This window comes from Drosophila biarmipes, chromosome 3L (genome assembly GCF_025231255.1).
Source record: "Drosophila biarmipes strain raj3 chromosome 3L, RU_DBia_V1.1, whole genome shotgun sequence".
In the NCBI taxonomy this organism is placed as follows: domain Eukaryota; kingdom Metazoa; phylum Arthropoda; class Insecta; order Diptera; family Drosophilidae; genus Drosophila; species Drosophila biarmipes.
The window spans coordinates 27,896,642-27,910,798 of record NC_066613.1 but is presented as its reverse complement, the minus strand read 5'-3'; the positions used below and the strand labels follow the sequence as shown (position 1 = coordinate 27,910,798).

Sequence of the window (14,157 nt, the reverse complement as noted above, 5' to 3'; positions counted from 1 at the left end):
GACTGGGCGGCAATTTTTTAAGCGTCTCGGAGAAGGGCCAACGAAATTTCGGTCTAGCCGCGGGCGGTGACAGCACAAAATGCGAAAATGTAAAAACAACAACCAACCGAAACTTGAGGGAAAATACACGAAAAATAAAACATAATTTGATTTGACAAATGATGGATGCCAGCAAAAGGCAAAAAACAGCAGCAAAATCGAGAAGGCAGCGAAGAATCTCCCCGAGCAAAGCTGATACGGCCCAAAACCGTAATCAAATTTATGTAAATTTCATAACAAGACCAATTATTTATAATGCGCTGTAAAACATTGCACAAAAACATTTCCTGATCGTCTCCGAAACTTCAGACCTTAAAGCACATTAATTTCCCCCGCGCTGAACATAAAATAAAATGCGTAAAAGACTAAACCTGAGGGTTTTACGGCAATGATCGCTGGACAGAAAGGGAAATCTCAATAAACATTGATGCATTTCGGCCATTTGTCAAAGGTGTGTCGGATGCAAGGCAAATTGGCTGAAGATCGGTCAATTACATGGTCATGGCTAATGGGATGAGTGGAAACGTGAGGCAATGGTAAGGATGCTGAAGGGGTGCTTTGAAAATATATCGAAGCAATAGGTTATCGAAGCGACCAAGCTAGCTTCCACGGGGAGGAACAACGATTTATTGCTGCATACTTTTAAACACTTTTTAAAACTTAAATTTAAAAACTTCGATAACATCTTAAAGGGTTACTTTGGCCTCACACCTGTAGAAACCAATTACATAAAAACAGACAAGACCTTTAGGTGTAATCTCCCAGCTAAACGTATTAGCCTAAACGACCTGATTGTCATATTTATGAGTTCGAGTTTCCCATTTCCGCAATTTTCCTCTCTAAACGGCATTAGCTTGCCTCACTCTCGATGGTTTTTATCACCACCTCTCCCCCACACTATCGTACTTGCTGTCCAGCGGCGGGCAGTAAAGTCAACTTGAAGGGCTTTTCATAATAATATTGACATCATCAAAGCGGTTTATGTGGACCTCTGGCCCAACTCTCCGCCCAGACCTCCGTCGCGACTCCAGCCCGGAGCTCTGTGACAGAGTCCCCAGATGTTTGCCTGATTTATGGTCGTGCTACTTACGTGGCAATATAAACTATATACGAGTAGTATATAAGTGGAGCTGCGCTTTACGAGCGATCAGCTGTGGGTAAAAGTTGGTCTGAACAATTTGCTTACCTGAAACGAGAAGAGCAGAAGAAAAATGTTGAGAAAGATTTGTTTAACAAAATGATAGGGGAGTTGGCCATTCCGGATGCTGGGAAATCTCCTTAAGATCGCGATAATCTATCTGGGTCATTTGAGCCATCTGTTAAGCTGCATTAGGGAGATCAGACTCTTGAGTGTAATTAATAAGCGGAGTGTTGAGTTTGCGCTAAAAGAAATGCCCCAAACTTTGGCAGTTTTCCATAAAATCTGCATATCTGCATCTCTCTCACCGCGAGTTTGATCCACTTTTCAGGCTTTTTGGTCTAGCCGAAATGTCGCCTCTCTCGTGGCCTTTGCTGCGCACAATTTATGCATTGTTGGCCAGGCCAGAAGCCATTGAGCCGTGCAAAACCGAAGGCAACGCCAGAAGAAACAGAAACAGAAGTAGAAGCCAGAAGCTTTCACAAATCGCAAACAGACGACGACGATGAAAACAGTTAAAAAGTTGCGAGTTCATTGTGGCATGCACCAGCCGACCGGCAGCGGTGGCGAGGCAACTGCAACACAAGGAGCCGCAGCCACCGTTTGCCCACTCGACTGCCTCGGAACGGGGAATCCCCTCCGGACTCCCCTGCGCATCTGACATTGGTTGTTCTACTGAACTGCCGCGTGAACTTTGCGTTCGTTATGAGTTGGAGCGGCGGTCGCAACTGCGAAGTGCGGAAAATGCGAATGGAGATGAGTTCGTGACACGATGTTAGAGCGAAAATGAAAAAATATAGATCGATTCTCATAGTATGTAAATGCCCAAACACACCAGTATATGAACAACCTTTTTAAGTGAAGTATAACTTTTAATTGAAGAACCACCAAAACAATAATATCTGGAAAATACTCCTAGTCCCAATCAAGAATCATATGCCATCTCTAAGCCAATTGAAGCTGCCTTTTAAATACTTTACACGGCCTCTCAGCGCCGTCGGTTCAGTGGAGTTCGTCGTTCGTCTTGTCCAAGCTGTGCAGAGATACAGTTAGAATAATGGTGATTGATAAATATTGTCTATGCACGATTTCCAGCATTTAATTGAAGTTTGAAGCGCAAGGTCCCGTGCTCGAGCTCGAGGTCCCCTTGCCACCGTTGCACCCATTTTAGCCATTTCACCCATTTCACCCGTTGCAACCCCATTGAGGTGGAAGTCTAATTGATGGCAGCATTTACGGTTCTGTCTGCCGTTGTCTCCCTGCCTTGTTTGCAGCCGCAACTGTAGCTGCTTTCTCCACCCACGCTCCCACCGAGAGTTGCGGAGAAGAAAAGCCTCCCACTTCCAAGAAAGCGGCAGGAAACTTCCAGCGTCTGCCACCCAGTTTGATGTCTAATTGTCAAGATTTTATGCTCGATTTTTATGAACACCACGAAAATTCGGGTCTGCAGAAGAGAGACGCTTTTATTTTTCGCAGCTTACCATAATTGCAGGCTCTTGCAAATAGGCGAGTATTGTTTTCAAGCCACTTTTCCGATTCTCGGCTGGCTTTCTTCTGGCTGCAGCCTCCTCGCAAACAGACAATATAACTTAAATTTCCACTCATGATAAACAGAAAAGTGAATTGCCCACTTGGCAGTTGGAAAATGAAAACATAAGCGGGGCAACGAGGATGCGCGAGACCCAATTTACAGCGAGGCAGTTAATACTCTTGGGTCAGATAAAATAAACAAACTCCTATTGCATAAACCCTGCTTGCGCCAAATGTTATCAAGATACAAAAGAACATATTATTTTTTCACATATTTTAAAATGCCTCCGGTAAGTGTATCTTTAGGAGGATAAGACACCCATATTCTCTCAGATTTACGGGCTCACTTTCCCCCTTCAAAGTTTTGCTGGCACCTTTGGCCAAGTGTGCAACTCTCTTTTCAGAGGCGGAGGCTTTTCAGCTTTTCCAGTCGACAGCAACTTTCATGTTCTCGGCAGATGCGCGGCAAATGATAACAGCAATGCGTTTTCCATTTCGAGGCATAATTTCGCGGCGCGGTCGAAACCATTTTCCGCGTTTTCCCGGCCAATTTTAGTTGCCTCTGCGTGCTGTTCACAGCTTGGCGGTGAAAGAACGAACGACGGGAAACTTTGGCAAAAAATAAAGAAGAAAAGAAAGAATCAAAGCAGCCAACTCCTGTTCAGCAGCAACCAAACAGCAAAGAGGCGGGAAAAACAATATATACACGGTGTGGAAGGGGAAAGGTAAGAGGACCCAGGGCCTCAGAAGTCTGCTGGAGCAATAAAAATAATAATCGAACTGCAGCCGCATTGCGTTGGCCGCAAAGTTATTGCCCATTGGCTCTGATCGATTGGGCCACAAAGGTGGGCCAAGGAGCAGACCCCCACCAAGGGGGAAGAATCCAATCCAGAGAAATGGGAGAGGAAAAGAAACCGCCGCTGGCTGGCGATGGTAATTTGATAATTGGCAACGCTTTCTGCTCGAGAGTTACATAATATGGGGGCAAGAGTGGTCCATTTCACGTGGAAGAAGAGGAGGCAAAGGTGTAAATTAAGATCTATAAAGTTTAATCGAACCGCTAACCCTTATACCGCCCGATTTACCGGAAAATCAACACAACTATATCATCTAAGCTAAGGTTCCATCATCCTATATACCAAAATTGTGTACCGAAATATTAACCCGAATCATAATTTATTGCTTAACCCAAATTAAGCCATCTTCAAGGTAACTTCTCCAAGCCGCAGCGATCCCTGGACCTAGTTCCAGAAACAGCCAGCTGACCCCAATTCTCATCCGCCTAATGGTTATTATGGTTAACCAGAGATTGCCCAACCGACTAGCATTTGCCACTTCATTGCCCTGCACTTTCCACCAAGCCAATCCAAACGAAACCATAATCGCAGTTGGCCAAGTCGCTGATCCCCATTTGCCTTCGATGGGCAGAAAGCTCCTCCCCAGCGATTATTACCCAATCCTAATCATACACATAAACCGCTCAGTCTAATGAACTCTTGATCCGGAATGTCTTACTAAGTCCACTGGACTGGAATATCTGGGGATCTGGGGGACGTGAAAATCTCATTCGCACGCCAAATTGATTTCAATCAGCGAACAATAAAGCAATTTTCTTAGAATTTCATACTTCAATTCACCGACTCACTGACTTACTGACTGACTGACTTGACCCAGTGCTCCACAATCGCCTGGCAATCTGGCGAACAATATGTATATGGCCAAATCTCCCGAATCAGCCATGAAGTTTGTGCAATTCTTTGGCACTTTTGCAGCTGACAATGAGTTGGGAATAAGTGAGAGGGGGAGTCGGAGGAGCAGCTGCGCCTGCGCCTGCGCACACTTCTAATAATGGACGTTGGACGACGCCCACCGGTGGCATGGGCGATGATTTATGAGGCGGCTCCTCCATTTGCGGCTAAAGCTCACCCAAAGAGAAGTGAAAACTCCGCTTCAAGGGTGTGAAAAGTGGCAAATGAGTTGCTTGTTGTTTGCCAGCACAGAATCTCTGGGATAATGCAAAGCAAAATGCCTGCAAATTGCAGACACGACCGGATCTGGAAGAGCTGGCTGAGAGAAGCCGCACTCCTGCCCCACCAGCACTCAAGATTAATCGCCAGGGCTTTGAAGTGACGCCAAGTTTGGTGTCAAAAACTGCGGCAAACAAAGGAGAGACCAGGCACACTAGCGGCGAGTGTTAATGAAGCACAAGCGCTCACTGGAAAATAGTTCCAGATTGTTTTAAAGGAATCCTGCATTTAAAACAAAATAACTTTTTATACAATTATAATCCAGGGATTTCTTTGATGTTTCTTAGAGATTCATTTTAAAAGTATTAACTTTATAACTCCTTTAAGATAAGTCATAGATAGACATATTTCGGACACACATTTGTTCGTCAGTGCAGACATCCTAGTGTACCTGGAGCCTCAGTCGAAGACCCAGATGTCTTCCCATGTGGGCCCACCCACGCACCTCTCTTCAGCGGCACTTTGCATTAAACCAAGTCGAGTGTTGAAGTCGACTCTTATTTTATTTGCAGCTGTGGCTTTGGTCGGGGTACAGCCGAATAACGGCAGATCCCCCCATTATGTTGAGCCACCCACTCAAGCCAGGTGGAGTGGAAAGGATGAAACTCGAGATTATAAAGGAACCGTGGAGATCGCTTTGGAGAGCTGGCAACTTGAACTTGCCCCTGGCTGGAATGGGGATTGATTACAAGCGGATCACAGCGGATCAGGATAAATGAGGTAAACATCATTAGATGGAGGTGAAAACTGGTCTTCGATCTTTGTTTGTTAGAGTATAATTTGCATAAATCGATCAGATTGTCTTTGAGGCTTTGCGGATTTGCCTTAATGATGATAGACTTAGCTGCGAGCATAGGCAGACAAGAAAAAGAGAGAGGGGTGCCTTCGAATAAACCCCTACTCGAGTATCCTAGGTTTCTCATTTATTTGTTTATAGTAACTCTACTAAAGATATAAATTTAATTAAGTGGGTACGAGTGTACGTAATGACTGACTTGCACTAAGTTTCTATTTGACGGTGTTGACCTAATATAAAGCTAAGTTATTGAATTTAACAAGAAAAGGATCTAAAAGAGATATCCTTAACAATTCATTCAATTTTGATACCCTGGATCCACTGGTAGCCAAAAACTTCAAATCTCGATTGCATAATTTATGTTACTGGATCTCGATTTAGACATGGGATACCTCTATGAACTTGTGGTTGGATTCTCTAATATTCTGCATTCAAATTTATCATTTGCAAAAGGATCAAAAACTTATCCCATTTTCATGTTCGATTTTTTCGTAATTCCATGGCTTTCAGAATGGGAACCAAAAACTGCACTTCCAGATTCCATAACTCGACTAATTTTAACCCGATTTAGACATGGGATACCTCTTTGAGTTTGTGGTTTAATTCTCTAATATTCTATATTCAAATTTATTTTCTAAGCGAGGGTCAAAAATTTGACCCATTTTCATGTTCGATTTTTCCGTAATACCACTGACTTCCAGAATGGGAACCCAAAACTGTACTTCCAAATTCCATAACTTGACTAATTGTATCCCGATTAAGGCGTGGGATACCTCTATGAGTTTGTGGCTTAATTCTCTAATATTCTACATTCAAATTTATCTTCTAAGCGAGGGTCAAAAATTTGACCCATTTTCATGTTCGATTTTTCCGTAACACCACTGACTTCCAGAATGGGAACCCAAAACTGTACTTCTGAATTCCATAACTTGACTAATTGTATCCCGATTAAGGCGTGGGATACCTCTTTGAGTTTGTGTTTTAATTCTCTAATATTCTACATTCAAATTTATCTTCTATGTGAGGGTCAAAAATTTGACCCATTTTCATGTTCGATTTTTCCGTAACACCACTGACTTCCAGAATGGGAACCCAAAACTGTACTTCCAAATTCCATAACTTGACTAATTGTATCCCGATTAAGGCGTGGGATACCTCTTTGAGTTTGTGTTTTAATTCTCTAATATTCTACATTCAAATTTATCTTCTAAGCGAGGGTCAAAAATTTGACCCATTTTCATGTTCGATTTTTCCGTAACACCACTGACTTCCAGAATGGGAACCCAAAACTGTACTTCCAAATTCCATAACTTGACTAATTGTATCCCGATTAAGGCGTGAGATACCTCTTAGAGTTTGTGGTTTAATTCTCTAATATTCTGCATTCAAATTTATCTTCTAAGCGAGGGTCAAAAATTTGACCCATTTTCATGTTCGATTTTCCGTTACACCACTGACTTCCAAAATGGGAACCCAAAACTGTACTTCCAAATTCCATAACTTGACTAATTGTATCCCGATTAAGGCGTGGGATACCTCTTTGAGTTTGTGTTTTAATTCTCTAATATTCTACATTCAAATTTATTTTCTAAGCGAGGGTCAAAAATTTGACCCATTTTCATGTTCGATTTTTCCGTAATACCACTGACTTCCAGAATGGGAACCCAAAACTGTACTTCCAAATTCCATAACTTGACTAATTGTATCCCAATTAAGGCGTGGGATACCTCTATGAGTTTGTGGCTTAATTCTCTAATATTCTACATTCAAATTTATCTTCTAAGTGAGGGTCAAAAATTTGACCCATTTTCATGTTCGATTTTTCCGTAACACCACTGACTTCCAGAATGGGAACCCAAAACTGCACTTCCAGATTTCATAACTCGACTAATTTTAACCCGATTTAGACATGGGATACCTCTTTGAGTTAGTGGTTTAACTCTCTAATATTCTACATTCAAATTTATCTTCTAAGCGAGGGTCAAAAATTTGACCCATTTTCATGTTCGATTTTTCCGTAACACCACTGACTTCCAGAATGGGAACCCAAAACTGTACTTCCAAATTCCATAACTTGACTAATTGTATCCCGATTAAGGCGTGGGATACCTCTATGAGTTTGTGGCTTAATTCTCTAATATTCTACATTCAAATTTATCTTCTAAGCGAGGGTCAAAAATTTGACCCATTTTCATGTTCGATTTTTCCGTAACACCACTGACTTCCAGAATGGGAACCCAAAACTGTACTTCTGAATTCCATAACTTGACTAATTGTATCCCGATTAAGGCGTGGGATACCTCTTTGAGTTTGTGTTTTAATTCTCTAATATTCTACATTCAAATTTATCTTCTATGTGAGGGTCAAAAATTTGACCCATTTTCATGTTCGATTTTTCCGTAACACCACTGACTTCCAGAATGGGAACCCAAAACTGTACTTCCAAATTCCATAACTTGACTAATTGTATCCCGATTAAGGCGTGGGATACCTCTTTGAGTTTGTGTTTTAATTCTCTAATATTCTACATTCAAATTTATCTTCTAAGCGAGGGTCAAAAATTTGACCCATTTTCATGTTCGATTTTTCCGTAACACCACTGACTTCCAGAATGGGAACCCAAAACTGTACTTCCAAATTCCATAACTTGACTAATTGTATCCCGATTAAGGCGTGAGATACCTCTTTGAGTTTGTGGTTTAATTCTCTAATATTCTGCATTCAAATTTATCTTCTAAGCGAGGGTCAAAAATTTGACCCATTTTCATGTTCGATTTTCCGTTACACCACTGACTTCCAAAATGGGAACCCAAAACTGTACTTCCAAATTCCATAACTTGACTAATTGTATCCCGATTAAGGCGTGGGATACCTCTTTGAGTTTGTGTTTTAATTCTCTAATATTCTACATTCAAATTTATCTTCTATGTGAGGGTCAAAAATTTGACCCATTTTCATGTTCGATTTTTCCGTAACACCACTGACTTCCAGAATGGGAACCCAAAACTGTACTTCCAAATTCCATAACTTGACTAATTGTATCCCAATTAAGGCGTGGGATACCTCTATGAGTTTGTGGCTTAATTCTCTAATATTCTACATTCAAATTTATCTTCTAAGCGAGGGTCAAAAATTTGACCCATTTTCATGTTCGATTTTTCCGTAATACCACTGACTTCCAGAATGGGAACCAAAAACTGCACTTCCAGATTCCATAACTCGACTAATTTTAACCCGATTTAGACATGGGATACCTCTTTGAGTTTGTGGTTTAATTCTCTAATATTCTACATTCAAATTTATCTTCTATGTGAGGGTCAAAAATTTGACCCATTTTCATGTTCGATTTTTCCGTAACACCACTCTTCTAGAATGGGAACCCAAAACTGTACTTCCAAATTCCATAACTTGACTAATTGTATCCCGATTAAGGCGTGGGATACCTCTTTGAGTTTGTGGTTTAATTCTCTAATATTCTACATTCAAATTTATCTTCTAAGCGAGGGTCAAAAATTTGACCCATTTTCATGTTCGATTTTTCCGTAATACCACTGACTTCCAGAATGGGAACCAAAAACTGGACTTCCAGATTCCATAACTCGACTAATTTTAACCCGATTTAGACATGGGATACCTCTATGAGTTTGTGGCTTAATTCTCTAATATTCTACATTCAAATTTATCTTCTAAGCGAGGGTCAAAAATTTGACCCATTTTCATGTTCGATTTTTCCGTAACACCACTGACTTCCAGAATGGGAACCCAAAACTGTACTTCTGAATTCCATAACTTGACTAATTGTATCCCGATTAAGGCGTGGGATACCTCTTTGAGTTTGTGTTTTAATTCTCTAATATTCTACATTCAAATTTATCTTCTATGTGAGGGTCAAAAATTTGACCCATTTTCATGTTCGATTTTTCCGTAACACCACTGACTTCCAGAATGGGAACCCAAAACTGTACTTCCAAATTCCATAACTTGACTAATTGTATCCCGATTAAGGCGTGGGATACCTCTTTGAGTTTGTGTTTTAATTCTCTAATATTCTACATTCAAATTTATCTTCTAAGCGAGGGTCAAAAATTTGACCCATTTTCATGTTCGATTTTTCCGTAACACCACTGACTTCCAGAATGGGAACCCAAAACTGTACTTCCAAATTCCATAACTTGACTAATTGTATCCCGATTAAGGCGTGAGATACCTCTTTGAGTTTGTGGTTTAATTCTCTAATATTCTGCATTCAAATTTATCTTCTAAGCGAGGGTCAAAAATTTGACCCATTTTCATGTTCGATTTTCCGTTACACCACTGACTTCCAAAATGGGAACCCAAAACTGTACTTCCAAATTCCATAACTTGACTAATTGTATCCCGATTAAGGCGTGGGATACCTCTTTGAGTTTGTGTTTTAATTCTCTAATATTCTACATTCAAATTTATCTTCTATGTGAGGGTCAAAAATTTGACCCATTTTCATGTTCGATTTTTCCGTAACACCACTGACTTCCAGAATGGGAACCCAAAACTGTACTTCCAAATTCCATAACTTGACTAATTGTATCCCAATTAAGGCGTGGGATACCTCTATGAGTTTGTGGCTTAATTCTCTAATATTCTACATTCAAATTTATCTTCTAAGCGAGGGTCAAAAATTTGACCCATTTTCATGTTCGATTTTTCCGTAATACCACTGACTTCCAGAATGGGAACCAAAAACTGCACTTCCAGATTCCATAACTCGACTAATTTTAACCCGATTTAGACATGGGATACCTCTTTGAGTTTGTGGTTTAATTCTCTAATATTCTACATTCAAATTTATCTTCTAAGTGAGGGTCAAAAATTTGACCCATTTTCATGTTCGATTTTTCCGTAACACCACTGACTTCCAGAATGGGAACCCAAAACTGCACTTCCAGATTCCATAACTTGACTAATTGTATCCCGATTAAGGCGTGAGATACCTCTTTGAGTTTGTGGTTTAATTCTCTAATATTCTGCATTCAAATTTATCTTCTAAGCGAGGGTCAAAAATTTGACCCATTTTCATGTTCGATTTTCCGTTACACCACTGACTTCCAGAATAGGAACCCAAAACTGTAGCTCCAAATTCCATAACTTGACTAATTGTATCCCGATTAAGGCGTGGGATACCTCTTTGAGTTTGTGGTTTAATTCTCTAACATTCTGCATCCAAATTTATATTTTAAGCGAGGGTCAAAAATTTTAACCGTTTTCATGTTCGATTTTATTCGTAACTCTTAACTCTAGTCAACTGCTTCCTCCAATGGATTGACTTCGCCATTTAGCTTACCTACTCCAACCGAACTTACCATCTCAAATATCCTTAGACCCTGGTAAGCCACTGACCCCCGCTGACGTTTAACGACTATTAACCCGCGACAACCCTTAACACTTGGCACCTCCCGCCCACCTATATGCCCTCTCTTCCGCCTTTCGAGACCACCGGCTTTGATTTCCCAGAAGCCCCACAACCACCGTTTTGCACATATTTCTACTTAGTGCAACAACTTTAAACGGCAACTTGCCAAAGTAAAGCAAAACTCAGCTGAGGAAAACTAGGGGAGCAAAAAAAGAAAAACTTTTACCACAAATCGGATTTCCTGCATCGATTTGCGGTCTTCGCACGCGCCTCGAACTCAAAAACTCATGCTTGAAGTGGACCACAGAGCAACGACTACCTTTTAAAAGATCCCATCTGATCGAAACGAGAGCGACCAGAATCCCAAAGCTTGATATCAGAATCAAAGACAACGCACTCGAATGCCGGAGATGTTTCCCAAGGAAATAGAAGAGATTCTTGCGCCGGCCCCGCTTTTCCAAGAAGCCATCCAAAGCCAGAAGAAGAAGGAAACGTGTGCGAGGCTGACAAGTTTTTCCCTTATTTGTTGGCTTCACCACACAGACACCAAGCAGATGTATGACATCCAACAAGCCAAGTTAACCAGACGATAGAGCTCTCGAAAAAGAGTGTGTCTAGTGAAAGATCGGTATAAAGATCACGAATTAGGCTGACAGATCGAAAAGGAAACTCGGAAAGCAGAGGGTAAAGCTTAAAGTTTAATCTATACAACATGGGTTTTAAAAACGGATAAACGAAATGCTTTGTAATATTTTTAACGAAAGTTAAGCAGAGACTATATGAATGGTTTATAACCATTTAATTTGTGAATAATAGTAGATAAATCCAGACCCTAAAAGGCATGATCTTAACGAACTTGCAAACACGTTCTCTTGTATTAAAGTGCGAACTATTAAAGTCAAAAGCTGCCTGTAACCTATTCTATTTATGAGCCCATCTTTAACAGAGAGCCCTGTTCCATTCAATGGGCACTGGGTGTGGAGAACAAGTTTTCCTCTTAAGTCATTGCCGGTCCCGGCATTCCTCCTCCTGACAACGTGCCAAAATGGCCCTGGAGGTTTCTATCGAAGGGCCAAGCTGCAAACTAATTGCCTGGGCACGCCTTCAACTTCTTCACAAAACAGAGAAGGGGTATCTCATCAAGCGCCAATGCATATTCATAGTCATAACGAGATTTTGAGGTCTGCCATGTTCACACAATCTTCCACTTTTCCCCCACGTTAAGACACTCCTCATAACTGCACAATTACCTCGTAATTTTAATTAGTCAAAAATAAAAAAAAATATAAACAATTTGAGCAAGCGCAGGAAAAAATTGAGGTGACAACACATAGGAAATGTCTAAATATACAAACAAAAGCTGGGCAAAGCATAAATCACCTGCGGGGGAGCAGGGGAACTGTAACTGCAAACAAGTTAATGAATGTATCTGAGAGATACATCTGCATAGAGAGAGAAAGACTCGACAAATAGAGTTGGCCGAAAAGCAAAAAGCGGCTATAAAAAGCGTTAACAAGACAACAACAGCAATTGGCAAACAATAAAATACACTTAGCAGCCGAAGAAGAAGCGGATGGCTACTAAATTGCTGTTAACAATTCTCGGGGAGCCCAGCCGGCCAGCAGAGGCAAATAAATTTTTCTGTCTCCCAAAAGTGGGTCAACAAGGAAAGCCTCCCCCTTTTTTATTTTATAGAAGTTTTTCAATGCCAACGGCAAAACATTTCACTCAAACTGCGACTCTGCAGACTCTTTCTCTCGCGTGCTAGGCAGATTTTAACTACCGTTTAAAAAGTATAGTTGGATACTCCTAACTCTTCTTTCCCAACCAACTCCACTCCCTCTCCGCATTCATTAATCACCTCCGGTCAGTCCAAAGAGTCAATTTCGAAAAGCCTGCCAAATGTGTTCCACGCAACTGCTCAATCTCTGTATCTTTCGGGTGCCTGGAACGCGGCGCACATTTGGCTTTTATCACTCGATCCGCACCAAGTAAATTACAAAGCTCCTAATGCAACAAAAAAACCAAAGAAAACACATTTGTGGGCCAGATTTTGGTGCATTTACAGATTGCGTGAAGAATTTCTAATCGAACAAAACCAACGCAAATCCTACATCAAAACTAAATGGGTTTGCGAAGAAACAACTTGGCGGAGTATGCGAAAATAATTCTCTTAGACAGGGAGCAGTTCAATAGCTCTGAAAATTCGTATACTTTTCTGAGGTGATTTTAAAATTCCGTATCTTTGTTGGATGAGAAGCGCGTAGAACGGCGCGGTTTTCTTTTAAAAATACCTTTACTGTAGGGAAAAGAAAAAATCCTCTTTAATTATGTCAATTTAGTCAATTTATTTATTTCCGGTCATTGTCAATAGTGTTTTTTTCCAAATTTAACCGTGGTAGATCTGGTGTCCGTAGGCGGGCACTCCATAGGATGCTACTCCGTAGGACTTCAGCACGGGGACATGCTGCACCACTGGGACGTGCTTGACCACGGGAACGTGCTGCACCACCGGAACCTGCTTCACCACCGGAACGTGTTTCACCACGGGAACCACGTGAGCCACAGGAACCACTCCGTAGGAGGGCTCAATGTAACCAGGAGCAGCGAAGGCCATGGCAGCCAGGGCAAAGATCACAGCGATCTAAGGAGATAAGGTCGAGTTAATACACACCAAAGGATATTCTACATTTCCTTGCACTTACAATGCGGAACATCTTGGTATTTTGTGTTAACTTCGAAACTTAAACTTCGAGATATTGCCGCTTGGATGCTAGTCGGATGACTGTTGTTGATTGACCGACCATCAGTTACTTTATATAGCCAAAAATCACAGTAATAACGACTTCTCAACGAGCAAACGTGTTTAGCCATGATTTCATATAATTCTATGGTTAATTGAGAGAATGGATTTATCAGTTGACCCAGGGGCGTCCTCATATAGGTCTTTTTGTGGTCTTGACCTTGGTTCTCGGCGGTCATCACAAACGCGTGGATTCGATCGATATAATGACAATGGACTTGGGAAGTAAACAATAATAGGCAAACGGATCTAAAGACCCCACACAATTGAAGAGTTATTGAATGGGGATTATGTCCAAAGGTTGAACAATAACGACCGATAGCGGGAAGTTCGCCGCTGGAGATGAGACGAAATAGAATGCGCTCTATCTGATGATATCTTAAAATAGTCATAATTAAACTGGTTTGGCGCGTGGCGTTCGAACAGAAGTCATCT

The 14,157-nt window shown here is 41.2% G+C and overlaps 2 protein-coding genes across 3 annotated transcripts in view; both read right to left on the bottom strand.

The window, feature by feature from the left end:
* LOC108028650 (klarsicht protein) overlaps positions 1-14,157 on the bottom strand; it is a 116,009-nt gene that overhangs the window by 60,034 nt on the left and 41,818 nt on the right. The gene's annotated exons all lie outside the window — the stretch shown is intronic.
* On the bottom strand, positions 13,254-13,710 carry LOC108028694 (uncharacterized). The gene is made up of 2 exons (XM_017100643.2): positions 13,625-13,710; positions 13,254-13,563 (listed from the first exon to the last, which is right to left on the bottom strand). The coding sequence occupies exons 1-2, from the start codon at positions 13,634-13,636 to the stop codon at positions 13,309-13,311; spliced, it is 267 nt and encodes an 88-aa protein (XP_016956132.1). The 5' UTR covers positions 13,637-13,710; the 3' UTR covers positions 13,254-13,308.